Consider the following 26,518-nt stretch of genomic DNA (forward strand, 5'->3'; position numbering starts at 1 on the left):
GATTAATCTGTGATATATGTGGGTATGAACTTTCGGATGGTTTGTGATTGAACATTGTCAAGGCCACGACGATCTATGCCAATAGTTAAAGTACTTCATCTAGGGCTATAATTTCAGGAATGACGTGAGGTTGTCGATTCCTTGTGCCTTAGTCCTAGGAAGGAAGCGAAACGCTGTAGGGCCGAAGGCCTGCGCGAAACAGATGCTCTCGCTTGCACATGATCAGGGGTAGGGAAGTCAATAGGCCTAGTTTTGGGGTCAACTTCTTCCTCATCTGATTGCTCCGGAACATTTGGGACCCACGGTTCAGGCAGATCAGCGTGGTTAAGTGGCACTGACGCGTGAGGAGGGAGATAATATGGTTGCTGAGACTGTTGGAGTGGATATAAGTACTCCGGGGTGTATGGGTACTTGGGGGTGTATGGGCACTCAGAGGCGAGATGCTCAGAAGCCTCAGAGCCGTATTCAGAGGCATATGGCTGCCCGTACGGGACGTCAGCGTCTGGCATTTGCACGCTGATCTCAGGCATGGGCATAGGCATAGGAAATGACGGGAAAGGCGCAGTCAAGGGGTCTGGAATGGGCGGAAACGAGTCGGCTATAACGTAACGTGCGGTCAGTCCAACACCGACGGGAAAGGAAGGGGGCTGTACGCACACGAACGATGTTCCATGCTATGAGTATGTCAAGGCGTTCGAATAAAAACACAGACTGAGCACAACTCTGGCTCGAGGAGGCGCAGGGCAAGATGGATGAAACAAAAGTGAAGGATGTGACGGGTATCGTAATTGTTCGAATATCCAGCTATATAAGCGTCGGTCATGACAGGCGAACGTCTGTTCGAATGGAAATTCTGGTCCTGGGGGCTGCGCGCGATGACGCTCACGAAGATTACATCTTGGCTGAGGATCCGGCTCTTCCGGACACATCATAGCCTTAGCCGCCAAAAATAGGTTCATAGAGGTGTACCGTCCTGCTTTATCCGTGAGTCACCGAGTAAACATGCCAAAACCTTGTGGATTTCATGTCCGAAAGAATAGCCTGAAGCGCTCTGTACAGGCGCTTTGCTCTTAAATATTAGTTCCAACGACAACTATGGGCCAAAAATAAGTCATGTCAGTGGCGGTAATCGTGGGATGACAAGGATACGTATGCAGTAGTTATGAAGCGTGTGACAGATCCAGAACTATTCAACGTCCAGCTCGCACGCCTGACGTAGAAGTTGTACAGCATCCGTTTCAGTCCAAGGGCGATGAACAAATCCTATGCCCAACTTCTACCTGCGCGCCTCCCAGCTTCTACGCAGTCACCAACGCTCACGCCCCCCACGCCGGCGCCAATCACCTCTAGCTTACCGCTCCACGGCTCTCCACGAAGCACATCGCTTAGCTCTCGCATCCGCTGGAGGTGCCCCACACGCAGCAGGGGAATGCAATGTGCGTTGTTATGCACCCTCGCGATGAGTGGGTCGGGCAGACGCACACCCAACTGCTCAGAGAGCATATCTACGAGGCGAGGGACTGAGGTCACAGGCTCGCGGAGCATCGCGGTCATTTTCACAACATCTGCGCTCCACGGCGCTTCCTGTGCTGACATTGATGAGGAGTCGAAGACACACCCCAGGATCGCATTCTCCGGATGTCTAGATGATGCTCGGGGCACGAGGTACCCGAATCCCTCAGGATGGAGTGCATGTCCCGGAGACGCAAGGAACACGAGGTTCACGACCGTCACCGACGAATATGGATTTGCAGTCAGGTGTGGCAATGGCGTCTTGGGTGAAAGGAGCCCTTTCAAGCTCGGGAGAGGCACAGCTGAGACAGCGTGCGTCGCGCGCAGCGTCTCGCAAGACGAGGTCGTTATCTGCGCAGAAGTAGTTAGTAACAAAAGACTATATACTCAAAATGCATGCGTACTTCGAACTGCGCAGTTCTTGGATTCATCCGGAGCCCCGTCGCTGACACCCCGCCAAGCAGGCGCACATTTCGGCGTGTCCTCAACTCTCGCAAGAGTGCTTCTACCAACGTACCCATCCCTTGCGAGAACGAATACACAGATACTCCGCGCATCTGCTCGTCTATATTCCCTAGCTGATATGGGGGGTCATCGGCCTCCGCTGTCGCTAAAGCTTTGGAGGGCCGAAGAAACCCAATTACCAAAGAGCCACGACCGCGTTCCTCGGCATCCCAAAGCGACGGGAACGCTGCACGGACGCTCAATTCTCGAGAGTCCGCTGCATAAATACCGTGCACGAGTGCACTTCCGAAAATCCTTGCAAATTCGCTCCCGAAACGCCTACTCAAGAATGCGTCAACCGACTCGTCCTCGATCAATAGGGGCCTGTTCCATGGGCGAAACGGCTCTCGTGCAACAGATGAAAGAAGGATATGGCCAAGGGGGGAGTACAAGGAAGATGACTTGGGTGAGAGCCCAGAAGTGAGAAGGCTGAGCGGAGATGATGGAATGCAAAGGAGGCCTTGTGTGCCAGGTAGACGTAAGAAGCGATTCCGAGCGGCTGGCGACGACTTCGAGACAGTTAAAAGAGGCGGCGATAGGTCCAAAAGGTTAATCTAGCCTGGGACGTGCCCGATGAGAAGGTCAAACGGGGGTGGCATTAGACTATCCTATTACCCACCAATTCAAGAACACTCTTTGAATTTGGTCTCAGAGTGCGTGGGCCAGCCTCCAAAAGCACGCTGGTCTCGCGACCGTCTTTAAGGGTGATTCTAGCGCGCCTAGAATGTACCCATCCGCCAAAGTGGATGTCCTTATTCAGCAGAGTGATCTGAGCTGCTGGAAATCGACGTGAAAGGTGAAAAGCGGCAGACAGGCCGGTCAGACCACCACCAAGGATAGCGATAGAAGACGGTGCCATGATACTCGTATCTCAAGCACGACACGAAGTCAGCGACACATTTTCCAAAGAGTCTTGTTATGGGCTTGGCGCTCCCACTGCCCAGTGGTCGAAGCAGCAGTAGCTACTTAAAGAAGTATTTTCCCACATATGTACAGTGACACGTCCTTCATATGCTGCATACCGGTGATTAGTACCCTACGCACGCCTTTTTGCTCTTCTCCAGCACCATGGCACCCCGAAAGAATGCCAAAGGACTTTCGCCAGCCCCGTCAACACCAACGCGTCGTCCAAGCTCAGCTGCTTCTTCTCCAGAAAAACCTCCTGGTCCATTGAGCGTCACTATCTCTCCGGAGGAGCGCGAGGTTATCAAGGTCAACAACTACAGCGCAACCGAGCTCAAGAACGCATGTGATGATGCTCTGAAACGAGTGCGTAGTTTTAATAATGCGGCTATGAAAAAAATGCTCACATAATTATAACTCATCATCGCAGTACTTGTCGAGACCCGTTTTATTTAAACAAATACATCTTCACACTGATGTGCGACTGGCTTTGGGATGGGCAGGCGTATTCACTGCATTAGCTACTGGACTTTATGGGTGGAAATCTGACTTCGAAAAGTCGAAGCCTGTAGTCTGGGTTGGGTTCATACTGTAAGCGTTCGCTATGAAACATCGCGTTCCTTTTTTATTGAAAATCCCCCGCATAACAGCTACCTGGTCCTCACCTCCCTTCAGACACTATATTCCTACTTTGTGGAAGGCGATACCATCTTTGTCGGCCGACGAAAAACCTTTTCAAAAAGAGTGAGTCTGAACCTAGTCATGCCGTCTTTCATTCCTTATCTCTCTTCAGATAATAACAGAACGGATAACAATTTCCTCGCGCACGCTTCCAGTACCGTCTTCTAAATTAAGTCTCAAGCCGAGCCCCACGAACTCACCGTCATACTCGATCTCCATTAATTACGTCCAGTCTACATCAGGGGGTAAATCACTGCTTGCAAAGGGCCGAACACACGAAGCGAAAGAGTACTCGGCCTTCTTTGATGAAAAGGGCGTCATGGCACAGGAAGTGTTTGAGCGATGGATTGGAGAGCTGGTGGAGGCAGTGATGGAGGGAAAGGGGGCATGAATTGTATGTCTACGTAGAGGCCTTTCATTGGTACGCTACTAGTAGAAGGACGCGTTGTTGCGATCCACCTACCCCAACTTCGGTCTGAGAGACAGCAGCCGACGTTATATAACATTTCTTGACCATGCAATGAAATGTCGATCATCTCAGCATCCACACATGTATCGGATCGATGAATCATCCCATGTCACCCCCACTTTCAATGTCGTAACTCAGGTTGACGTTGCAGAGTTCGTTATGTAATTTATTGTTTTCGCCATGACAGTGAGTTTATTGAGTACGTACTATGTAAAACCTTCAAACCCACCTGCACCGTAACGCGACTTCAACTAAACACCCTCACAGCTCGCCCACTGACTCGCCCGCGCAGGCATGCCCACCGACCGAAATTTGGGTATTATTTAACGCCTCATGCACGTCTTGAATGGATGACCACACATTGGATACCGAGGGCTCGTACAATTATGCCAGCGAACGGCAGGTATGAGCAAAGTTCCTAGTAGATGGTATTACTGCATGGTATAACGACCAGCGCAAGATTTCTCTCTATAAGCTTCATAACATATCACAGTAAACCAACGTGTCTCATATATAGCTTAGATAAATCATATCTTGCCAACAAGCAAGTTCTTAATCATTTCCCGACCCGTGATGCGAACGGTGTGGTATAACGTCGGAAGATCTAGTGTAGATGTGAATGTATCCGCAAGACCAAAGGGCATCATCAACGGGATCCAGCCTAACGAAAATTGAGACAAAACGACAGGGCCATTTAAAAAATGTCACGTACCCCGAGCATACTCAAGCGCAAAGCATCCCTCATGCATCTTATATTGCTTCGCCGTACCCCTCGGGAGGAAGTGCACGTCCCCAGGGCCATACTTCTCCATCTCCAATGCGCCTGGTCTGAATGCCCACTGCTCACCGACTAAGATATGAAAGTAGTCATCTGCGGTGTGCAACCCCGTGTGTCCTTCCGTGCCTAGAGGGGTACCGAAAATAATGAGGTACTCGGTGATGGACGCGTGTATGATGTACATTGCGCCCATTGCGCCTCCAGCGTTGTTGAACACCCACTCGGAGGCGTTCACGTTAAGGGAGAGGGCAGGGGAGTCGATTTGCGGGTATGTAGAGGTGAGGTTGGTGAGGATGTGGGTGATCATGCCTTGGGGGTCATTGGGTGAGATGGAGATGGCTTCTTGCGCAAGCTCATGCAGGAACTTGGGTTCTAGGATGTACCACCGGTCCTGTGGTCGAGGTCACTTGATGTAGTAGAAGAGGCGGAGGAGTGACTGACCTTGATACCATCGAGCCAGGTGAATGTTGCAGCAAGGAGCAGCAATGCAGCTATACGTGTTATCCACTTCGTGAAGTTGTTTTGCGGCTTTGGCGGGGGCTGCTTGGAAGCTGCATCTGCATTTCCTGGTTGTACTTTTCCCATTACAAATTCTGACCTTTGTGACTTGCGAAGGAATGGGAAAGAACTTGTAACGCCAGCAACTAGGTGGTGGACGCACAATTGAAGAGAAGCCTGAATTAAATTCAACTGCTGCACGCGCACGTGACTAGCACAAAAATCGAACGACGTATTAAAACAGAATCGACGTGATGCCATTTCAGAGTGAGAAGAAAATGATTACTATGAAACATACAAGTACATCCTATACCGAACACGGAAAATAAATCGAATAATAAGATTATACTTCCTGGCTCTCCTTCTTGCCCTTTGCACTTTTACTGGGCAGTAGTTCTGGGTTGATGAAAGGAACCACGCCACCCTGTGAAATGACGACATCTCCAAGGAGCTTGTTCAGCCTATTGAAAAAGGGAGTTAGACACTAGAAGATGACTGGGAATGTTTTTGCGTACTCTTCGTCATTTCGGATGGCGAGTTGCAAATGTCTAGGAACGATACGTTGTTTCTTGTTGTCGCGGGCTGCGTTACCGGCGAGCTCCAGGATCTCGGCGGCCAGGTACTCTAGTACCGCTGCAAGGTAGACTGTGCCACCAAGTTAGAACAAACGCTCGAGTTGAATTTAATGACGGGCTTACCGGGTGCGCCAGCCCCAACACGCTGTGCGTAGTTGCCCTTCTTCAAGAGACGGTGAACACGACCGACGGGGAATTGAAGACCGGCTTTGGCTGAACGGGATTGAGACTTGGATGATGATTCACCAGAAGCTTTGCCACCAGATTTGGCCTTTCCGCCGACTTTGCCAGACATGATAGATATATTGAGATGGGTGTATGTACAGCGACGAGGATGGGAATGCAATAGGGGAGTCGCGATCAATGGACGGCTGTATTTATACTGGGGACACGTGATTTTATAAAATAAGGTTCAACAATCAACAAAGAAATGTGGACGCGTTGATCGAGTGCCAAATAAGACCACACGCGTCACAAACGATAAATACAAACGCCCAACCAATTTCTGATAATCATTCACACTACCTCCACTTCATCAAATGGCACCTAAACCAGTCTCGACCGCCTCAAAGGCCCCTGCTTCCACTGCTGCCTCAAAGGCACCTGCAAAGACAACCGACAAGGCTAAGAAGGCTACAAAGACTTCTGCCGCCGCTGCTGCCGGGGCTGATGGTGAAAAGAAGAAGCGTCGCAAAGTCCGCAAGGAGACCTACTCCAGTTACATTTACAAGGGTCTGTACTATTTACATCTTTGACAGTTCCAGATCTGATTCCCATCGCAGTGTTGAGGCAGGTGCACCCTGATACTGGTATCTCCAACAAGGCAATGGCCATCTTGAACTCTTTCGTCAACGACATTTTCGAGCGCATCGCAACTGAAGCATCCAGTATGTACTTTTCCATCATCTCATTGATTATTCCTAACCTATTCCATTCAGAACTCGCTGCTTACTCCAAAAAATCGACAATATCTTCTCGGGAGATCCAAACATCTGTACGACTGATCCTACCTGGTGAACTTGCCAAGCACGCCATCTCAGAAGGCACCAAGAGTGTCACCAAAGTCAGTTCCTTCACCTTCATATCGTCTTCATCTCACTCATCTGCATTTACAGTTCTCAAGCTCATCAGCAAAGTAGGCTTGTCCTTGGTTGTTCTACTGTTGTTTCGTTGGACAGCATGCGCTGTTGTACTCTAGATGTATCATTTACATTATTTTAATCTACTGTTTCGATCGGGATCTTGCAAAATCTGTGGACCTTCAAATAATGAGTGTTGAGCTCGATCACTAGAAAGTGACCACCGATATACTGTATACTTCAGTGACCAGCCGTGATTGGTATGATTCACGGCTCGGGTGCTCGGAGATGTCATATGATTGAAGTATGTAGTAGCTTCAACTCCGACTCGAACACACTTGCATGAAACCAAGTCCTTTATCGTCTACAAGTATGCTCAGCAAGGTTCTGCCAGTCCCACTGGCCTTACTCGATGATGCCAATCAGACCCGATGGGCATCTCAGTGAGCTTTTGAACATCGAACATGAGGTGCACACTGGCACACGGGGGCCCCCGGGGCGGGACTCACCTGAATCTCACCGGGGCCAGATTTGCTTGTAGTGATCGGTGAGTCTGCAATATATCAGGTTCTTAAGCTAGCCCATGAAAAGCCAATCAGATCCATTGAGTAAGGCGGATATCAAAAACTGTCCCTGCTTCTGGCTCAGTGGGCACGAGACACCCATATCTATCGTTCGTTCGGTTCCTTTGGACAATGGGCACGTTAATTCCCGCTATTGCGAAACCCTATAACCTCACCTTTGGTTCATAATCCCAGTCTTTGATAATTTGGACGCCCTACTCGGGTGACCAAGTCCGCTGGCTACTTGAACTTCCGCAGGTAATAGATACCCCGCGGTGCGTTACGATTTCTATTCGGTTCGTTGGACAGAAACATGATCCCCTGTATGTCAATATAGTAAAATGTGGCCAATGTCGGCTCACGGTCCTCCCATACCCCGATGCCGGCTAGACATTTTCTCCCTAAATGACAGGTTTCCCGGTAGCCAAACACCTCGTGCTGGTTTTCATCTCGGCTTTCGCGACTTATCCAGTGGTTATGAACTTTGTTTCTATTCAGACCACCTGATGGACGGGTTCAGGGTAGCCTAACCTCCGATAGGTAGTGGTGGATTATTCGCTTCATGCACGCATAAATGGCCTAGGATTTTTCGCTTTCAATCTATCCCCCAAAAACTGTATCACCATGGCAGATTATTGTGTCCTAGCAAACCACCGCCTCAACGAGTCAGCCGTTAACCATGATGTTCCCCCGCAAGACCTTTGTCACGATGGCCAATCCAATGCAGGTCTTAATGATGATATCCCCGAAGAGCACGTCCTCGCACCGTATATCGGCTCATCGTACTCACCCTCGTATCTACAGGGACCTCGTCAATCGTCTCATTCGGGACAACCAAGACATTTGGAACAACTTGCTTCACAACAGGTTTGTCGAGGACATGCGTATTGCAAGTGCAGACAATGAGCACGTTCTCGGCGGTTTCAAATGGTACATGATCGTACGTCACTGAATATCTGTCGACGGCTTCAAGCTGTGACTCATCACTCTACACGTGCAGCAAGATTTCTTCTACTGCGTGCAGCTCATAGCATACAACGCCGATCGCGCAGCAAAAGCTCCCAACCCAACGGTATACGGGAAATTGACCACAACTCTCAACAACACCCTGACGCAGTGGGCTCCTAACGCCCTCAAAACTTGCACCGATGCCGATAAGTTGAACATCCCAGACACCGTCGTCTTCGCAGCCAAGCGGGAAGGGGTGACTGAAAACTACACAAAGTTCATCTCTGACACCGCAGAGGATGAGAATTGGGTCGTCTCCTTGCTTGCTCAAGTTCCCGGCATTCAGGTTCGTGAAAGGGATTATGAGGTCAATTTGTATCAATAGCTGACGTGGACTTGACGTGTTAGTCGTACTATGCCATCGCTAGTGACCTCAAAGCCAATGCTCTCAACACAGGCTAGTATTTTTCCAGCAGCGCGCGAGCCTCCAAACTGATCCGATGATACTTCTAGACACTGCATGGTACAACCTCTGGGTCGTCGATAACGCCAAGCACCGCAAGTCCACGATTGAACAAATCAGTGAGGGATCAATGCACCATGTAACTCTGTCCAACCATTGACGCCGTCTGCGTAGATTTCTTCAAGACTAACTATGAGAGCTGGAAAGACATTCCTTATGAGAAGTTGACCAGAATCTTCAGGAAGGGGTGTCAATGCGAGATCGATTTGTGGAACGTAGCGCTGAACCCTGGACCGATGGAATGAAGGACTCAAGATGTGTGGACCAAGCATGTAATAGTATCGAATTAGAATATCAGGCCCGTCTATGGCGAAGTATCAGTCTGTTGACACGAGATCAACAATACATAAACTGAGGTCATTATAACGACGTGCCTCACGATGACGGTAGGTGGTAGGCCAGTTCCTAGCCATGTACAGAAAGACCAAGCAGAGAAACCTTATCTAATTAGGAATACTAAGAACATGAATTAGAAAGCGATATCAACAATCAAGAAACTTTAGGTATGCACAGATGTTCCAGTAGGTATGATGCTAAAGATTGTGCTACAATGCAAAAACAAAGAAGACCCTGCCCCGACCTGCAACCTACAAATGAATGAGGGTCCCATACTACAAGTTGATTCAGTTTTGTCTCTTCCCGTTGGTAGGGTCTGACTCCGGCCTATGAGTTAGGCCCACCCTGCGGGGCACATGGCCCCCTTCTGTTGTAGTCCGATTTGGTTGGGGTGACACCGTCCGCCGCGCTTCCCTGTGCCCGCGGTCATTGTCAATATGTTGTCCCTCCTGTGTCGATTGAGGCGCAGGAGAAACCATCCCTGCGCAAGGCGAGGAACTCTTAGACTGGCTCTCTCTCCCCTGCTCACTCGAATGAAATTCGCTTCCCTCTCTAAATATCTCTTTCGCAATGCTGCTGACAGGCGGAAAATAGCCTGTATCATCAGCCGGTCCACCCTGCGGAGGGAAGTAATCGCCCCCAGAATTAGGGGGATGACCATGGTTTTGCCATCGCTCGTCTGCATGCACGGGGGCTCCCGGAGCTGGATTTATCCACGGTGCTTGCGGCCAAAAAGCACCAGGTGTCATAGTCACGCCGGGCGTCATCGGCACCCCACCAGGCGTCATCGGCACCATCGTCACTGATGACGGATACCCGGTAGATACGGGTACCATGATCCCAGGTGAAAGAGGAATTCCAGGGGAGAACATGTGCGAAGGCAGGTGTGGCGAATACGGAACTTGGGAGTGCGGCGGGAGGTGGTATGGGGATGATGGCGGGGGAGCCTCTGTTCGGCCTTCCGTCGCCTGATTCTGGTAACTCCCGTCATTTGAGCCCTGCTGCTCTGTGCTATTGGCGTGCCCGCTTGATGGCTGCAAGAATGTAAATGGCGGCATGCTTGGAGTAATGGGAGGTAGGCCGTGTGGTGTTATGACACCATAGTGCATATGGTAAGGGGAATGGAGCGGGCTGACCGAGGGGTGATGTACAGGGCTGCGCATACCCGGATGATGCAGCGGACTCATGGGATGAGATGGCGCATAGCCAACGTGATACATTGGACTCTGTGGGTGGGGAGGAGGGTATGGGGACAGCACCGGTGGATGTGGTAGTGTAAATGTACATGGAGGAGGCAGCGCAATAGGTCCAGGTTGTCGGCGGGATGATGTGGGCTTCTGCGGAGATGGAGATGTAGGTTTCGAATTTGGCGAAGATAATCTGTTTTTCTCTGCAGCCTTGGAAGCCAACGCTTTGGACCTTCGCAAACCCAGAGACCCAAGTGCGGTCGCGGTGACGTTGGTATTTCCTGAACCCTCCAACTTAGCTGGCGTGGATCCTTGACTTGGTTTGACCTCTGAAGCACCCCACATAGATTGAGACTTGTTTGACAAGTCTGAATTGAGGATCGGATGCGCAAGCACGACAGGTTTGGGCGAGATCTGCCGGGGACTCGACATACTCGGCCATCCCCCGCTCGCTGGAGGGGACGTTGACGGGGTATCACTGCCTACATCCGACTTAGGACGATTCAGTTTGTGCGGTAGGGAAAATGTTGAGCTCGAACTCGAGCCCGAGTTTTCCCGTGACGTGCCCATACTGACAGGATGGCCCACAGACTCCTGCCCTTCTCGTTCGTCATCGAAGAATGGCTCGTTCAATAGCGAACTCGCGCTGAATGTAGGGCGCCGCGCAGAACCGCCACTAAAGGACGGGCGCTGAGACGTGGAGCTAAAGGTGGGTCGTTGAGATGTCGAAGAGCTGAACGACGGTCGTTGGGATTGCGATGCACCAAACGACAGCCGCTGCGAGAAGTTCGTGCCATCAGTCAATGATGATGCCGTACTAAAGCTTGGCCGCGATGACCCTGATGAAGTCGTCGTGGTATAGCTTTGCGCTTGCGAAGAGCCGGCAGAGACACTTGGACGCGGCGAGCTGGAGCTTGATGTCCGTGATTTATTTGATGATAGTGGGTGCATGTCGCTCCCGAGCTTCATGTCCGTGTTTAGCTTCAAGCTAAGGGAATCGGCAACACCCGAGTGTGGGGCCAACTTGATAGTAAGCGCGTCGGTACCCAGAGATAGGCTAAGGGGAGCAAAGTTTGTCGAAGCATTGTTTGAGAACCCTAGATGAGGTGAACTTGTCAACGAATGCGGATGGGTGGGTGTAGGTGCTAGTGAATGGGCTGCTGACGGTGCAAGGGACTGAGTGTGCGGAAGTGCAGGCGAAGTCAAGGAGGTGGAGGTAAGGGGACTTGAACCAAGAGAAAGGTCAGAGGATCGAGAACCTGATGAGGCGATTGAGCGAGCTAACAGGACTTCTACCTGAGCTGATGTTATGGGGTCTAGATCAGGACGCCTAAGCGGATCTAACTGAGCGTGCATTAGAGAATCTAGTTGTGAATGTAACAACCCGTCGCGTTTGAGCTGAGATAAATGTTCATTTTGTTGGCGTCCCAACTGATTTGACTCCAATTGTAGGGATTGCAAGTGAGATGCAAGAGCATCATACTGTGATAGAGTGGATGGGACTGGAATTTGTACGCCAACATGTACCGGAGCTGCAGTCGGCGAGAATTTATCATAGTGGACCTTCAATGGTCGTCCATTAAATTCATACCTGGAATAGATCATAATCACGAATAATCAGCACATGAACCAGAATAGATTAACAGAACACGAAGGTATCGAAGGGTTCCTATCGCGTGTAGTGCCGCGACACGCCACATCACTACACAGCGAAAATATTTTGTGGTCAAAATGTAAACAAGGTAATGATGTAAAATGAACCCGGAACGCATCGTACGTTATGAAGAAGGTGGCCACGTACCCATCAAACATCCTACACGCTCGCTCAGCACCATCTTCCGTGACAAAGCTGACTGTTCCGAACCCGCGGGAGCGCCCATCAGGCCCAACAGTAACATCAGCTCGAGCAACAGCACCAGCAGCACGAAATAGGTCCTTCAAATCCTGCCATTGGATATGGAAGGGAAGCTGAAGTGGAAGGAATGTGAGCTTGCAGCACCACAAGCAAAAAGATAGGCTGAGAGATAAATATACGGAGATGGTCATGCTAGAAGGTCACTTGTACAAACTCGAATCTCACACGATGATTGTACACAAGGGGAGGAGTATTAATGAAAGTGGGGGGAAAATCAGACAAGAAGATCGACAGACTCACATTACCCACAAAGAGGGTTTTCATTCCAGTGCTACCTACCACATCCTGTCCAGATGTGATTTCATCATATGGATTGCCTGAAGGCGGGAACCCTGATGGGTGCCCGTTTGTGCCTCTGATTGCGAGGCTGCTACCCATTTCATCAACACTTGCGCCAAGCCTGTCGGGGCGCACCTCCAGGACTCTTGTCTGCCAGCAATATCCATTTAACATGTCAATTGCCCTTCCCGCATCCTCCGCGGTGGCCAAAAGGACAGTACCATAGCCTCGTGAGCGATTGTCAGGCCCTAGCGACACATCAGCACGCAAGACAGTGCCTGCACGACGAAAAAGATCTTTTAGGTCCTGCCAACGGACACGATATGGGAGCTGCGATATTTGGTCAGGGCTGATCAGCATTCGGGAGGGTCTACAGGCGTCCATACATTTCCAACGAACAACTGAGCGCGGGTATCTCGTAGTGGAGCTAGCTGGCGAGAATCCTGAGAGTTGCTAGATGATGTGGCCATTTGAATGACAGCCTCGATATCATCATTTGTAGGACCCGGGAACTCGGAGGGACGTATCAGGTGAGGAAGAGAGAAGTCCTGTTGCGATAAATGAAGAGGAGAAAGAGATAAAAAAGGCATTAGCACCTGGACGTGATAGAGGAAGAGAAAGGTAAGGAGATCAACGCACAGAAAGAGGCGTTGCTGACGCCATCTGGAGCGGAAGGCGCTAGTACGGTTGCAAGGGTATCGTTGGCTTGGGTTTATTTATGTTAGGGTATGGGCTTCGCGGTGCGTCGCGGCTTTATCGCCGCGTAACGCGTCGGTTGCTACAAAATTGATGGTGGTGGAGTCGCGATATCTTGTCAAGTTAACAAGTATGCTGGAGGACGTCGAAAACAGCGAGCTCGAAGATCTGAAAAGTGAATTTTAAGGGTATTGTAAGTAAGGAACAAGAAAAACCTGTTAAACGTTTCTGAGCTGTGCGCTTGGATTTGTTTCGCTCATTTTACACGGGATGCTCCACACGAACAAAAACAGGGTACCCCCCCGCGCCACTAGCCCTACGTCATTCTCCTTATTTGGAAGTCACATCCCGGCTGATCAATTTTTGACCCGAATTTCTCACTGGCACGCTTCCCACTCATTTCGTCCGTCTACTTGGCAATTTCTTGACTCCTGCCTAGCTACTAACAGCCAGCCTCATACACAGTCACTATTTGTCGTACAACTCTCGCGATCATAACCGCCAAGTACGTATTCTTCTTCAACCACCGGATGCACACTCCGATTTCTCACGAGCGCCCTGTCCCTGCGGTAGACCCCCTGGGTCTGCTGTTCAAGCAACCCAGCCAGTGGTGATGTCATTATGGGAGCCTAGAAAAACACGCACCAGCAGACTCAAGATCATTCACCCCACGCACATTTAATATTCATCCAAAGGCAATTTGATTTCATTCGCAGGTGCCGATCTTCCTACCGAGAACACACAGCTGAACATCACCGCTGACATCTTTAGGCATATTCGTTGTTGGCGAACATTCCGAAAGATTTATTATTGGCAGTGACATGTAGGCGATATCAACGAGAAGATTCCGAAATCGGAGCAGTGGCTCGGCTCATCTAATTAGTCTTGTCAGTAAAGGTTTACAGATGGCGGCCCTATAATAATCGTCGTCAATCCGACTGGGCATCAGATCTCTATCTCCCCTGCGGCATGGCAATGGTATGATATCAGGAAAGACTGACGAACCGAGTAATAGTGGGGTTTTGTATCACTGCAGCAATTGTTATGTAGAAATCCCGATCGATGCACCAGACTCGGATGTCCTGGTTGGTAAGCTTGGCTTACTAGGTGGTTGGCTGATTTTTATAATCAGTGTATATCTGGATCATCGAACAGTCCTTATGGCATGAATAATACGAAGGTCTTGAAATCAAATCCGGTGACCGTTGATTTATGTATGTGTTTTCATCAACCGCCCAATAGCTTGAACTCCCCGGAGTCTGATGTTCTCCAGACACCTATAGAACGTTTTTCGAGATCCGCCCTGGAGTGAGTTTCATTCAACTGTGTTCCTCGTGTTACCTCCTCACCTACATTCCATAGATAATTATTCTAGGTTAGATTGATTCACGGAGAAGTAGTTTCCCATTGGATTCTTCGAAGTTATGGAAGACTATAGTGAGCTTCGTAACGGATCTTCTCAACATGCCTGCTACTGCTTTCCCTCGTTGGTATTCTAACCTGATCAGTTGAATGACAACTACGAAATTTAGCAACAAAGCACAGTTGCTGTGCATGGTGCATGGTATACCAGAACACTCTTCAGAGTGCACGTAACTTGTCATGCATCATGACTTGTGAGGGGGACCTTAACATTGGTCACTATTTACGGTCAAACGTTGTGATCACCTGTGCCATTGGAGGCCCAATTACATAACTTGCCATCTGTGAATAATAACTGTACGGAATTCTCCGGATAAACTTGCCACCCATGTCATGGGCCGTAACTTATTTTCTAATTTTAACCCAACAAGTGGCTGGCGCTGATCATCGATGCGGCGACCAATAAGTACTCAAAGTTGCTATTAATGTAAAATCTGGTCACACCATCGGTCGCGAGGCAGTGAGTACCACAAAGTTGACTCCCAGTCAAAACACGCACATACACAACCATACACTGTGGCACTGCATTCGCGCGCATGACTTAGCCCATGTGTATGTGCAAATATGTGCAAATGACCTGGCGTGTGAGACCGCGTATAGTGAGAACAGTATGCTGCGACTACAGTGACAATAACGGGTGCATAATACAGTGAGCAAGTGGGACGAGAATGTAATACGGCGAGTGGGTATGAATAATCTTTAATGCAAGCGAGTGAAACAAAAGCATGCAGCAGCGGACAGGTGAAACGGGAGCATGCAGCCATCATATAGTTGCTCCCTCGTCCTCAAAGACTCATTTGAGTGTACTGGCGTTTGTGCTCAAGGGACCGATAACGGGCCAGGTTTGGTGTTCTCGCAGTTTTTGCGGTCCGATGACAGGATTGTTGACGTTCGTTGTGGATCTGGCTTGGGAAGGGGTAGCCGTAGACACTTCATCACAGGCGTCGTGGGGCAGGAGTTTCGTGTATGACACAATTCAGGAACCGAGACAGAGACGGCCTGAATCCTTGAGTGCCAGGAAGTGGTATGCCATGTGTGTCACCAGAGTCATCGGTATTGACTAGAACATGTCCGTCTGCACCTTCGACTCGGGGCTCCTCATTTTCAAGTTTTTCATGAGTCAAAGAATATAATCAATGCGGCCATTATCATCGACGGGCTGGCGCACAGTGGGAATGCTCGAAGGGGGGCCTTCCATCTCGAGACGATACCTGTCGTGAGGCCTGTAGACAGAACAAGTTACTTGTATTGGTGTACCTCCACATTCCTGTAGAAAAGTGCGTGCGCCGGTCTGCTGGCATAATGTTCTATGATGAAGGTGGGATCTGTGGATTGCGAGCCCAAGTTAAGTTGTAACTCCGATAGAGGCCTTGGGCTGGTAAACGGCGCGACACTGATCCTTGTGAATTAGTTATCTAGACACAAAATAAGATTGCGAAGTGCTCCGAGATGAGGCTGTGAATGGGCGTTACTGTGCGCATGTTTGATAGGCTCTTTATATAAATTGAGTCACATTGCACAAGTTTGCCCATATGACAGGATCAATTACTATGGGCGCCGCAGTAAGTCTGGGAGGGCTTTAGAAAACGCCAACAGGTTGCAGTAAAATAAGAAAAAACGCGCAACGGAGCAAGATGAAACGAGCCGACTCCTAGTACTACAGCTTGAATATCTAAGGGTTCCACATCTTGCCCTTGACAAACTCTAATAAGAGCGTATCACTCATTCTTTTCAGATCCGTCGAGTTGTCCACGCCCTAAAAATGGGTTGTAAGCTTTTGACTACTTTCGAGGATCATAAGATAGCTAGACATACCGCCTTCTGCGCTGCCCGTATCACACTGACAGCGATATGTGCACTGATCTCTCTGATGCGCTCGATACGGGGGTACACAAGCTCTAGTGCCCGTTCATCCCACGAAAGAGAGTCTGCTAATCCGAGCGCAGACGCTTGTACCATACTATCTGTGACGCTCTTAGCGTGGCACAGTATAGCACCCAAACCAAGCCCTGAGATCCACCAGTCAGCTCAGATACAAGCTTAAAAGGAGAGAGAGAACCTACCAGGGAAGATGTACATATTATTACCCTGGCCCGGCTCCCTCCTGACGCCACCAATGACCTCGCTTCCAAATGGCGAGCCACTTGCGAAGATTGCGGCGCCGTTGCTGTGTACGAGAGCCTCAGTGAATGTGCACTCTGATAGATGGACAGGGTTGGAGAGAGGGAAGATGATGGGACGAGGTGTGTTCTGCGACATCTGACGAATGACTTCTGGGGTAAAGGCACCCTGCGAGAGAGTGAGCGCGACAATGAATATATAATATATGTTTGAATTATACCGCGATTGTCGAGAGACCAAGGAGCACAGTTGGCTTCACATACTTAACAATTTCTGTAAGGTCACTCATTGGAAGACCCGTGTAATGCCTCCTTGCGAAATCTATGGCATAGCTCGTTAGGTGTGAATCATCCCTCCGAAGAAAAGGGGGCATACACATTTTGTAGTCAGCAACCTCTTCCCTGCCGACGTAAACGAGCCCCTTCGAATCCACGAGCCATATTTGACTCCTAGCTGCTTCCTCGCTCATCCCATCGAGTGTAAAAAAGCTCATAAGCTGCTTAGCAACGCCTACACTAGCACTTCCCGCGCCAAACAGCAAGATTCTATGTTCGTTGCGCGGGATTGAAACCAGTCGTGCAGCCGAAAGTAGCCCTGCAAGGACAACAGCACCTGTACCTTGGATATCGTCGTTGAACAGTGGTAGTTTATTGCGGAAACGCTCAAGGTAGGAAAATGCATGGTCGGTGGAGAAATCCTACCGTCCACAAAAATGTTTATTTGCTAGAATAGAAAGGCTGAGGAATGTGAACGGACCTCAAATTGCACTAAGACTTTGGGGTAGATACGTCCCATCTCGGTAGTGAATTCATCCATGAAGGCATCATACTCCGCGTCAGAGGGCCGGCGTTGGTGCAGCCCGAGATACAAGGGGTCGGAAAGATTAGATGAGTTGTTAGTTCCAAGGTCAAGCGTGATAGGGAAAGTGGACGATGGGCGGATACTGAAATCAATTGGTCAGACGGTCACAAGAATAGGACCGGGGGTGGACTCACCCAGCACCGGCGACATAAAGAGATAGTTTTCCAACAGCAATGGGCATCCCATTTGCACCAAGGTCACCAAGCCCAAGTATGCGTGAACCTAGTGCATGTTATCAAGCACTGATCACCTAACTAAATGGGATGACACAAACCATCTGTGACGACACTGATCCGAGCCTCGTTCGCAAGGGGCCAATTGCGCAGAATGTTCCCAATTCTGCCTTTGTCCTTGAGAGAGATGAACTATAGTACCCATTAAGCGAAGGAGACCCATGAGGTATTTGTATTCATTACCAAACCCTCGGGGTTCCTATAAATTCTTGAGTACTGTAGGCATGCTTCACCAACGGTTGGTGTGTAGATTATAGGTATGATCTCCTGAGTATAAACAATTAATTGTGGTTTCCAATGATTCTGACATCACTTGTCTCATACTAGCATGTACTCGAGGCATAGCTTGTAAAAGGCCTCGACATCAGTTTGCTTGACTTGCGCGAGGAAGGCATATTTCTCGATAGGGGATGCTCTGGAGCGCAATTGGAGAAGGGTACGATCCAACTGAGTTTTCACATTGAAAACTGGTGGTGCCAGGCCTGGCACGGCTGGGGCTTTAGCTAAAGGCAGAAAAGATGAAGTATGGATATCAATAGGGTAGACCAAACGTACCCCGAGCTTCCATCTTGAGCTTCTGGACGCCCTCATGAGGTGACCAGTAAGGGGTAAGTACAATAGACATTCTATATGGTTTACAGTAGGAAAGAAAGTTGTAACTTTGCGACAAGGAGACAGAGAGGGAAAGAACAATTAAAATGAGCAGAAAAATGAGAAGGTCCTGAGAAGGAAGGGATCATCGTTTGGTATATATAGATGCAAATCAGTGATGAGAACGGTGGTCGCTGAGCGTGTCAATGGACAGTGCACGGTGTGAGTGCGAACTTGTTTGGTTGTGACCACGAAAGACACGCACAGCGTTTGAGTGACGCGGTGATGAAGATCGCTCCGAAACACCACGCGAGAGGCTACACGGCCCTGGTGATTGCCCATGCTTTTGAGAAATAGTAGTCAAGTACTGCATTAACTGTAAGGGATCACACTTACACGAACCTCTTTGATCATGTAATGAGGGAATGGAATTACCTTCGCTAGCCCCTGGGTAGTCATGTCTTCTAAAAGAATCTGGCCGAGAATTCTTACCCTCATAGATTACGCATTTATGCTGTATACATTATCCCATCTTCGTCCATGATAACATCTGGAGGGGGTGTATTATCCAGTTCCTGACTCTCCTCTCCTCTAGTGATAAACTTATCGAGCATCGTAGGTTCACTCTCCGCATTCTGTAATGCTTTAGGTCTGCGTTTTTGTGGAGGTTCCGTGCGTTGAAAAGCGATGATCTCTGCATGTGAAACTATAAAAAGAAGATATAGTCAAGCCCGGGAGAAACGTACCCTCGAGGAACATAAATTCATCTGCTCGCCGCACCACACTTGCTGCGAGAAATGGAATTGAGAAATGAAGTACCGACAAGGCACGCTCCAGACGTACCAACATCCTTCTGCTGCACAGTTGTCCGCTTCTCCCGCTCCGCAAGCTTCTGGCATGCCTCTGAAAGTCTTCTGATGAATTCCTCGGTGGCAAGTGAGATTAAGAAAGTCGCGTCGCGCGCGACTATTGGAAGTTCCTAGAATGCTACATGATGCTACCTGCCACCTGAGTAGGATCTTAACACGTACCTTGTCCGCTTTGATTATCTTCTGCACTCTTGAGAATGGTAAAATTGACTTCCCCAACTCACGCTCGCGCTGTGGCTCTTTCTCTTTCCGTTTCTTGGTCATCGCGCCTGAGTTCGTATCGTCTTCAGGCTCTTTGTCGACAACCTCCACGTTCTGCACATCTTCCGTAAACTTCAAGTCATCCTGCCGTGTTTGCGCTTCAGAGATAGACATTATTGGTCAGTGGTGGCATTCAGTGATCCAAACTGAAGGTCAAACTCAGCCACAGACGCGCCCGGAAGTGCACGTGGAAGACTCGGAGTTGACAACAACTTGAACAGACTTGCTACGCACGCTAATCCAACCAAAAATTCTCCAACTTCTGGTGGGGTCAGTTCTTCAAGGAGCTTCGAATACAGGATGAGATAGACGGGCTCCAGCTGCCCCGAATACAGACTGGCACGTAGGTTATCTTCTCGGCTAGTGTATTCCCTCCGTCCTTGGCGGCCACCAGGCTGATGCTCGACATCCCTCTGGTATTGTGTTGATGCCAGGTTACACCCTTCCATCGATGGGATTCGATTGTCTTTCTTACGGACTTCGCTTCCTTATTCGAAAGAGGCACAAATGAACCCAAGACCCACACTGTCATCTTTGGCCAAGGAGATGTTCAAGTCGGCATTGAAGCGATACCACCGTAATGCCTCCATCTGCATTGCACAACATTTAGTGAGTGTTGTTTTATATGTTATCACCCTATTGTAGTAGAAGCTCTAATCTGCTCGAATGATAAACTTTGGGTACATTCTTAGCATCGCTGTGACCTTTTCATGTTATTTCATCGTCACGAAGGTCCTGGACAAGGATTTCTCCTATTCCTTTCGATGCATACCACCGATAGTGCTCCAATGGATATTTATTTAAGTCGTGATCCTACGATGTTACAACTTGGAGACCCATAACACGAACTACGCCGTGAAAGGCTGCAGACATCTATCACTCAACACCTTCGATTTGGTAGAAGTTTAATCCCATTCCTGGCAGTGACATGCTAGCAGATGGTGGAATGACGATGGAATTCAAGACATCCATGGACATCCAATCTTGTTATGCATGCACAAGCGACATGGAAGCCATTTGTGCACTGAACGCTGGATGGACATTCACTTCTGTCTCTGCAGCGGATTCAATATTTACTGGGCAACTTGCGGCCCTGTTGATTAATCGGTATCTCTCATGCGTCATGCACCATTGCTCTCGCTAGCATCACAACTTATGTGTTACACACTATAGCTACCTCGTCGAACATTTCACAAAGCTGGCACCTTCTATGCGGAGCGGCTTTACTCGAAACCGCTTGTCTCCATCACCAACCCGTGCATTCCTCTGTCTTGGCTCATGGCTCCGCTGTGGTCTGGTAGCACCCGAAGACCTTACTAAGATCTCTGAGGAAGAGAAAACGAGCGTTGGGTGAGGTTATCCTACATAGTGTTACAATTCCTTGTTTGTGTACCTGCGGGTAAATGCAACACCGCGGGTAAGCCTGCTATACCGCGGGTTAGCACGGGTAATACCGTACCCGTACGGGTACGGTGTTGACGGGTACGGGTGCGGTGTTGATCTTCCGACCCGCGGGTATACCCGTGCTATACCCTATTGCAGCACACAAGTCGTATTGATTTGATCTGTTCGTTTCGAAATTCGCCACATGATTTTCAAGATGTTGTGTTGCATACGAAAAAATTGAGACTTTAAATGCACAGAATACTCATTGACACGGTACACTAGTCACGCATATGGCTATCTGGTGTTTTGTTTCCATGTATTGTAAAAACTACTGAGGTGCAAGTCAAGTGACTTACGCGCGTGACATTTCCTCACGTGCTTTTTGTCACTCAAATTGCTCTCGGTTAGCAGTACACACCTTCATCGATAGCGACATACATAATACTTAGTTGTTATTCCTCCGTTCAACAATGGCCGACTCTGCAGAGACATCGCCGGAAGTGATGCTCCAGTTTTACCGCATGCTGTACCCTTTCAAATCCATCTTCACATGGCTCAACCAGGAACACACACCAAAAGATCTGTTTACAAACCGCGAATTCGCATTTACTCTCCAGGGAGACGTGTATTTACGTTATAACTGCTTTTCGAATGCAGAAGAACTCAAAAAGCAGGTGTGCGCACTCAATCCGACGCGCTTTGAGATCGGGCCCATGTACTCATCTCGCGTGAGTCGTCTTTCGATCAGCCTGGCACTTATGCTGATAACACGCAAGCCAAGCGAGCGGAAATTGGCACGGTCTGTAAAGTCGGGGAAGCTCTTCACACCTTTAAAGCGCGAGCTGGTGTTCGATATCGATATGACTGATTATGATGGCGTGCGCACATGCTGCGCCTCAGCAGGAATATGCAAGCGCTGCTGGGCATTCATCGCCAACGCTGTACGCGTCCTTGACTCGGCCTTGCGCACACAATTTGGATATCACCATTTGTTATGGGTATACTCAGGTCGTCGTGGTATCCATTTGTGGGTCAGCGACGACGAGGCCATGGGGCTTACCGATGAACTACGTAGAGCTGTGGTTGGGGCGCTTACTGTGATAGAAGGAGGTAAAGAGATGGCGAAGAAGGTGAATGTAAGAGGCGTGGGCACGAAGAGTCATCCAGGAGATTTGCCACCTTCTCTGTGGCATGCGCGCGATGAAGGGAGTAGGATGTGGTATCAATTGTTGGATGACCAAGAATGCTTTTTATCCGAGGACGGCTGGCGAACGCTACTTAAACTGGTTCCGGACAAGAAAATTGTCGAGACTCTAGAGAAGCGATGGGAGAAACAGTCCGGCATCGAATCGTCGAAGAAATGGGACGAGCTGAAGGTCGAGGTGAAGGGTACGGGTGTATGTGCTTCACTCCTACTATATATGCCATTCCTGACGCCTCATAGGCCCGAAATCTAGCTGCGCTGGAAGACATTATTCTGCAATATACATATCCACGCCTAGATGCCGAAGTATCCAAGCACCGAAACCATCTTCTTAAAGCACCATTCTGTGTGCATCCTAAAACTGGCCGAGTTTGCGTTCCCGTTGACCCAAACCACGTGGAAAATTTTGACCCTAATGCAGTGCCTACGGTTATGCAGCTCCTTCAAGAGCTCGACAAGGCAGGCGAGGGTGCAAGTGAGTGCACAACATGTTACTGCCTGTTGTTTTCATTCATTTTGATTCAGACTGGGAGCATACAAGTCTCAAGCCATACGTTGACATGCTAGACAGACACGTTATGGGAATTCTGGACGACGTCCGGATTAGAGAACGGGCAAGAGCTGTGCGTCAACACGGTGCGTGGGTTTTGGTGTATTTTAGGGTCATTCAGGTTTACTGGCAATTGGCGCTCCAGATCTCAACTGGTGATGGACACTTGGACTTCATTTTTATCTTATTCTACAGCATTGTAAGTCGTAAACAATATCACGTACCCTGTTGTATTCCGTTCTTTCTGCCAGTACATAGCAAGTACATAGTTCTGCAAGGTTCAAGATTTACATCATGTCACGTGAGTCGATTAGTGAGACTTTTTGAGACTCGGAGGCACTATCGTGCTCACGCTCGACATCATAGTGTCAGATACTTATGCATCCGTTCGTCTTGGGAATGCCCCCCACGCTTAGGTGTCGTCGTTGAAGAAAACCATGACTACGTCGTCAACGAGCCAATACTCCTCGTTGCTTTCATCGACGTCATCATCCGCCCCCAGTTCGACGTCGACAAGCAATGTAAATACGTTGAATAGCAGTTCATCGCTACTCTTTGGCTTTCTCGTCAGTGTTTTGTCACTCTTTGGCTTGTTCATGATCAGTGGTCTCATATGGCATCGTCTGGTCATACGGCGTCGCATGATCGATGAGTCGTTGCGGGTTGATATCCCCTTGCAGAGGAATCCTGTGCAGAAGCCTGCACTGTGGGATGTATGGACTTTGCTAGGTCAAGACTGTTCGCAATGGAGAGACACACAGGTAGCGCCCATGTCTTGTCGGTGGCTAGGTCCTTCTGATCCTCTCTCACCTTCATAGCCGTTGGCAGCGGAAAAGTACGACATGCCGTTGCCACCGCCGCTGGATAGCCAAACACCGAGATCTTCTTTCTGGAAACGTCAGGTTATCGACCGCATACCACCTGAGATAACCTATATCTTTGCTCCTCCCACCCTAGCTAAAGTGACTGATTCACCACATTTGAATCATTCGAGGATGGAGCTCCCACTGGACCAATCTCTTCTCCAAGTTTCGGTTTTAATAGCCATGCCGCAACCACCGGATTTGTTACCACCTTCGTCGAAAGGTGTGGGATCGAAGAAGCTCAAACCATTGTATGAGATCGTTATTGGGACATCGAATGTGCACTATCATGATCATGACTTGGACTTGCAGTAGATATGGTGTTTGTTTTGAATATTACGACTGCTACGTGTTTCCTGCTATCTTTCTACTTTGACGTATCTCACCAGGGTATAATTATTGCACTATTATAGTTTTGGACTATTTGCTATTCTGGACTGTGTTTCGTCTACTTTGCCACCCCCCGTGAAGGCGCAAATGCCACTGGTCCGTCGCTCGCACATTTATTATGGGTCGACGATGGATATTGAACCCAACTTTCAAAGATAATCATATGTCTTTTTTGGGTCCGACAACCTTACTCATACTGCTTACGTCCTCATCAGCTAGAACATACAGCAAGTCGGTACTATCCGATAGGTTCTGCTAACAAGTATTGTCTATCCAGGGCTGCTTAGCCTCTTGAACTGGTCCTTGCAAGGCAACTTTGTCCCGAATCCACTTGATATATGGGCATCCCGCTGGAGTCCGTGATCGCGCCTCGCGTGTTTAAAAACGATGCTACCCTGTCCGGCAGGCATTCCATTCATAGTACACTTTGATAACGACTTATCTTTCCACAAAAGCCTCGTGTTTTTAAAGTCACGACACTCATCGGATCCGCGCCCCAATGACTCGACCCTCCGTCCTACCGTCCTTGGCCGACATATCCGTGATACATACGTGAGTCTTCCTTGACTGTATCTAGATTCAATTTATCTTCTTTCACATGTCAAATGGCTATCAAATGGCTATGCATTAGGCTCTACGAAGTCTTATATTCACCGAGAAATTATGTCTCCGCTCGGCTCGGCTTAGACCCAACACCACTTTTTAGAAGGCCGCGGATTATCTTTTCACTGCCTAACCTCCATGGTAATACAGCATCTGAGTCTTCTCCCTTCTTCCCCCAATCTGTCGTCACCATTTCACACACTTGAAATCACAATGTGTCGAGGCTGATGTGATTACAGCAAGAACGCCGCGTTGTCATTAATAACCTTTTCTCTTTCAGGTATACGGAGACATCAAACCTAGACAAGGCGCATATGCGTCGTCTTTATTTAGCGAAATATGCGGCGCGTTCTTCGATGAGGCAACTGAGTTATCATCTGTTGGTATCGACTGCGGGATCTGAATGTATTCTGTGGTGGGGCTCTAATCACCACTGCCGTGAGGCATCAATGACAGGTAGGGGACATTTCATCAGGTATAAAACTCGTCTTCTTACTCCTGTCCTCCTGCAACCTTTCAAACCTCACTCCACACTTCACCTACCATGGCTCAATCCACCACTCGTACGCACGGTGTCAAGCTCAACCCCCTCTTTATTGGTTCGGCCAGTGGGGAGCGCTATCACGTACAAGTCCCTATAGAATGGGATGTACGCTACCATCCAACGCGTCATGCAGAAATAACGAACCTGCCTATACAATCATCCCACCTATCACAATTTGCAACTAATCCCCCTATCACAAAGTTGCAGCTTGTATGTGACCTATTGTTCCCTGGATGGGAGATAATAGCCCGTAACCCAACGGGGGTGACGGTGCAGGATGTGCTAGAAGCGATTTATGAGACACTTCGCGGACTTCTGAGGACGCATGAGTGGGAGGGCATGTCGCTCAAGCAGCGCAGCAGGATCGAAGACATACATCGCGCACGATGCATGGCATCTTTAGATCCTGAGTACACACGTTTGGCGGGGGTGCGCAGAGTGGACTGTCTGCTTTCAACGACCATGTTTGCTGGACTTACTTCGTTGGTCAGGAGGAGAGATCAGTGGCAGGTGGTCCTCACGCTGTCACGGGATTTTAGACCCCGGCGTGTCTACTACCACTAACATGTTCTCTCAGCAGTGCTGATGAGAACGTGATGCATTGAATTATGGAGAATCATTTATGAGCTAATTTGCTGACCTGCAGTTTTATTTTACTATATCAGATTCAGACCTCTCCTCGACTCGTCAGGTATGTGTTGTTAGTGCCCCAGCATCGTGTATCTGTTCTATATATGCGTTATTGTGCGCGTGTATCTCTGTATATATACTTATATCCTCTGTACTTGTAGCCCTGTATCGTTACCCGAATCAACGTTGAACGTTGAAGTAGTACTGTTACTGTAGTTTGTCGACGCCCTGGTATGGTTGACGATAGGAAATCAAATGTTTATTGACTGCCAATTACTAAATGATTATCTAAACCAAGGGTCGTGTTATTCGGCCCGTTTGCGCTTCACGGCTTCACCAGCACCTTCAAGACACGAAGACAACTCGTGTGATATATGCAACCTTCAACGGCCGCCATTTCCACAAGGCATGTTCTACTAAATCCCTTTTAAAGTCTGTACGTACTAAGGAGTATTACAGGAACAATAAGCCCTATAGCTTGGACAAGTAGGTAAGTGTCATACATCGAGTCATGTACATAAGTTTGCAGCATATGATCAGGTAT

The 26,518-nt window shown here is 48.9% G+C and overlaps 13 protein-coding genes across 13 annotated transcripts; 6 read left to right on the top strand and 7 right to left on the bottom strand.

The window, feature by feature from the left end:
• Positions 1–113: 113 nt before the first annotated feature.
• EDB93DRAFT_1248408 (uncharacterized protein) lies at positions 114–823 on the bottom strand (the record flags this gene model as incomplete). Its single annotated transcript, XM_041452708.1, has 2 exons — positions 114–647; positions 713–823. 2 exons carry the CDS (start codon positions 821–823, stop codon positions 114–116), a joined length of 645 nt encoding a protein of 214 aa, XP_041309741.1.
• Positions 824–968: 145 nt separating this feature from the next.
• On the bottom strand, positions 969–2,998 carry EDB93DRAFT_188540 (uncharacterized protein). The gene is made up of 3 exons (XM_041455626.1): positions 2,636–2,998; positions 1,917–2,570; positions 969–1,863 (listed from the first exon to the last, which is right to left on the bottom strand). The coding sequence occupies exons 1-3, from the start codon at positions 2,873–2,875 to the stop codon at positions 1,264–1,266; spliced, it is 1,494 nt and encodes a 497-aa protein (XP_041309742.1). The 5' UTR covers positions 2,876–2,998; the 3' UTR covers positions 969–1,263.
• An 86-nt stretch (positions 2,999–3,084) lies between these two features.
• On the top strand, positions 3,085–3,991 carry EDB93DRAFT_1081675 (microsomal signal peptidase 25 kDa subunit-domain-containing protein; the record flags this gene model as incomplete). Its single annotated transcript, XM_041445640.1, has 4 exons — positions 3,085–3,285; positions 3,350–3,510; positions 3,570–3,663; positions 3,713–3,991. The coding sequence occupies 4 exons, from the start codon at positions 3,085–3,087 to the stop codon at positions 3,989–3,991; spliced, it is 735 nt and encodes a 244-aa protein (XP_041309743.1).
• A 605-nt stretch (positions 3,992–4,596) lies between these two features.
• On the bottom strand, positions 4,597–5,432 carry EDB93DRAFT_1239574 (ERG2/sigma1 receptor-like protein; the record flags this gene model as incomplete). The annotated part of the gene is made up of 3 exons (XM_041451650.1): positions 4,597–4,730; positions 4,782–5,238; positions 5,289–5,432. 3 exons carry the CDS (start codon positions 5,430–5,432, stop codon positions 4,597–4,599), a joined length of 735 nt encoding a protein of 244 aa, XP_041309744.1.
• A 256-nt stretch (positions 5,433–5,688) lies between these two features.
• Positions 5,689–6,215, bottom strand: EDB93DRAFT_1239575 (histone-fold-containing protein; the record flags this gene model as incomplete). The annotated part of the gene is made up of 3 exons (XM_041451651.1): positions 5,689–5,806; positions 5,861–5,990; positions 6,044–6,215. 3 exons carry the CDS (start codon positions 6,213–6,215, stop codon positions 5,689–5,691), a joined length of 420 nt encoding a protein of 139 aa, XP_041309745.1.
• Positions 6,216–6,394: 179 nt separating this feature from the next.
• On the top strand, positions 6,395–7,307 carry EDB93DRAFT_1133283 (histone-fold-containing protein). The gene is made up of 4 exons (XM_041449031.1): positions 6,395–6,652; positions 6,703–6,807; positions 6,859–6,983; positions 7,036–7,307. The coding sequence occupies exons 1-4, from the start codon at positions 6,460–6,462 to the stop codon at positions 7,057–7,059; spliced, it is 447 nt and encodes a 148-aa protein (XP_041309746.1). The 5' UTR covers positions 6,395–6,459; the 3' UTR covers positions 7,060–7,307.
• Positions 7,308–8,298: 991 nt separating this feature from the next.
• EDB93DRAFT_1081630 (uncharacterized protein) lies at positions 8,299–8,895 on the top strand (the record flags this gene model as incomplete). Its single annotated transcript, XM_041445636.1, has 2 exons — positions 8,299–8,502; positions 8,563–8,895. 2 exons carry the CDS (start codon positions 8,299–8,301, stop codon positions 8,893–8,895), a joined length of 537 nt encoding a protein of 178 aa, XP_041309747.1.
• Positions 8,896–12,104: 3,209 nt separating this feature from the next.
• On the bottom strand, positions 12,105–13,110 carry EDB93DRAFT_1081634 (uncharacterized protein; the record flags this gene model as incomplete). Its single annotated transcript, XM_041445637.1, has 3 exons — positions 12,105–12,147; positions 12,358–12,524; positions 12,712–13,110. Coding segments are annotated over 3 exons (609 nt in total), but the record flags the coding sequence as incomplete, so codon positions are not given.
• A 3,238-nt stretch (positions 13,111–16,348) lies between these two features.
• EDB93DRAFT_188937 (malate dehydrogenase) lies at positions 16,349–18,958 on the bottom strand. Its single transcript, XM_041455628.1, has 11 exons — positions 18,639–18,958; positions 18,408–18,586; positions 18,267–18,350; positions 18,125–18,215; positions 17,985–18,072; positions 17,746–17,932; positions 17,365–17,686; positions 17,210–17,310; positions 16,932–17,157; positions 16,684–16,877; positions 16,349–16,624 (listed from the first exon to the last, which is right to left on the bottom strand). Exons 1-11 carry the CDS (start codon positions 18,706–18,708, stop codon positions 16,541–16,543), a joined length of 1,626 nt encoding a protein of 541 aa, XP_041309749.1. The 5' UTR covers positions 18,709–18,958; the 3' UTR covers positions 16,349–16,540.
• A 225-nt stretch (positions 18,959–19,183) lies between these two features.
• Positions 19,184–19,807, bottom strand: EDB93DRAFT_1081731 (uncharacterized protein; the record flags this gene model as incomplete). The annotated part of the gene is made up of 4 exons (XM_041445644.1): positions 19,184–19,368; positions 19,421–19,462; positions 19,518–19,653; positions 19,706–19,807. 4 exons carry the CDS (start codon positions 19,805–19,807, stop codon positions 19,184–19,186), a joined length of 465 nt encoding a protein of 154 aa, XP_041309750.1.
• A 1,796-nt stretch (positions 19,808–21,603) lies between these two features.
• Positions 21,604–23,288, top strand: EDB93DRAFT_1133331 (prim-pol domain-containing protein). Its single transcript, XM_041449032.1, has 5 exons — positions 21,604–21,918; positions 21,967–22,587; positions 22,635–22,869; positions 22,920–23,030; positions 23,090–23,288. The coding sequence occupies exons 1-5, from the start codon at positions 21,661–21,663 to the stop codon at positions 23,101–23,103; spliced, it is 1,239 nt and encodes a 412-aa protein (XP_041309751.1). The 5' UTR covers positions 21,604–21,660; the 3' UTR covers positions 23,104–23,288.
• On the top strand, positions 23,211–24,210 carry EDB93DRAFT_189062 (uncharacterized protein). The gene is made up of 3 exons (XM_041455629.1): positions 23,211–23,245; positions 23,311–23,705; positions 23,763–24,210. Exons 2-3 carry the CDS (start codon positions 23,382–23,384, stop codon positions 24,120–24,122), a joined length of 684 nt encoding a protein of 227 aa, XP_041309752.1. The 5' UTR covers positions 23,211–23,245; positions 23,311–23,381; the 3' UTR covers positions 24,123–24,210.
• A 965-nt stretch (positions 24,211–25,175) lies between these two features.
• EDB93DRAFT_189445 (uncharacterized protein) lies at positions 25,176–26,069 on the top strand. The gene has a single exon (XM_041455630.1). The coding sequence runs from the start codon at positions 25,345–25,347 to the stop codon at positions 25,906–25,908; it is 564 nt and encodes a 187-aa protein (XP_041309753.1). The 5' UTR covers positions 25,176–25,344; the 3' UTR covers positions 25,909–26,069.
• Positions 26,070–26,518: the final 449 nt, after the last annotated feature.

Source organism: Suillus bovinus (assembly GCF_016758785.1).
Source record: "Suillus bovinus strain UH-Sbo-P2 chromosome Unknown EDB93scaffold_14, whole genome shotgun sequence".
Taxonomy (NCBI): domain Eukaryota; kingdom Fungi; phylum Basidiomycota; class Agaricomycetes; order Boletales; family Suillaceae; genus Suillus; species Suillus bovinus.

Excerpts from the sequence above, each read along its gene's own strand:
- EDB93DRAFT_189445 (XM_041455630.1), top strand. The coding sequence starts at position 25,345 with ATGGCTCAATCCACCACTCGTACGCACGGTGTCAAGCTCAACCCCCTC.
- EDB93DRAFT_188937 (XM_041455628.1), bottom strand. The coding sequence starts at position 18,708 with ATGTCTATTGTACTTACCCCTTACTGGTCACCTCATGAGGGCGTCCAG. Across the intron at positions 17,687-17,745 it reads AAGTCTTAGTGCAATTTGAG|GATTTCTCCACCGACCATGC; the intron begins GTCCGTTCACAT and ends TGTGGACGGTAG. Across the intron at positions 17,158-17,209 it reads TTGGTCTCTCGACAATCGCG|GGTGCCTTTACCCCAGAAGT; the intron begins GTATAATTCAAA and ends ACTCTCTCGCAG.
- EDB93DRAFT_1133331 (XM_041449032.1), top strand. The coding sequence starts at position 21,661 with ATGGCCGACTCTGCAGAGACATCGCCGGAAGTGATGCTCCAGTTTTAC. Across the intron at positions 22,588-22,634 it reads TCGAGGTGAAGGGTACGGGT|GCCCGAAATCTAGCTGCGCT; the intron begins GTATGTGCTTCA and ends GACGCCTCATAG. Across the intron at positions 22,870-22,919 it reads CAAGGCAGGCGAGGGTGCAA|ACTGGGAGCATACAAGTCTC; the intron begins GTGAGTGCACAA and ends ATTTTGATTCAG.
- EDB93DRAFT_189062 (XM_041455629.1), top strand. The coding sequence starts at position 23,382 with ATGACTACGTCGTCAACGAGCCAATACTCCTCGTTGCTTTCATCGACG. Across the intron at positions 23,706-23,762 it reads CGCAATGGAGAGACACACAG|CCGTTGGCAGCGGAAAAGTA; the intron begins GTAGCGCCCATG and ends TCACCTTCATAG.
- EDB93DRAFT_1133283 (XM_041449031.1), top strand. The coding sequence starts at position 6,460 with ATGGCACCTAAACCAGTCTCGACCGCCTCAAAGGCCCCTGCTTCCACT. Across the intron at positions 6,653-6,702 it reads CTCCAGTTACATTTACAAGG|TGTTGAGGCAGGTGCACCCT; the intron begins GTCTGTACTATT and ends TTCCCATCGCAG. Across the intron at positions 6,984-7,035 it reads GCACCAAGAGTGTCACCAAA|TTCTCAAGCTCATCAGCAAA; the intron begins GTCAGTTCCTTC and ends CTGCATTTACAG.
- EDB93DRAFT_188540 (XM_041455626.1), bottom strand. The coding sequence starts at position 2,875 with ATGGCACCGTCTTCTATCGCTATCCTTGGTGGTGGTCTGACCGGCCTG. Across the intron at positions 2,571-2,635 it reads CAAAGAGTGTTCTTGAATTG|ATTAACCTTTTGGACCTATC; the intron begins GTGGGTAATAGG and ends GTCCCAGGCTAG. Across the intron at positions 1,864-1,916 it reads CAAGAACTGCGCAGTTCGAA|ATAACGACCTCGTCTTGCGA; the intron begins GTACGCATGCAT and ends ACTTCTGCGCAG.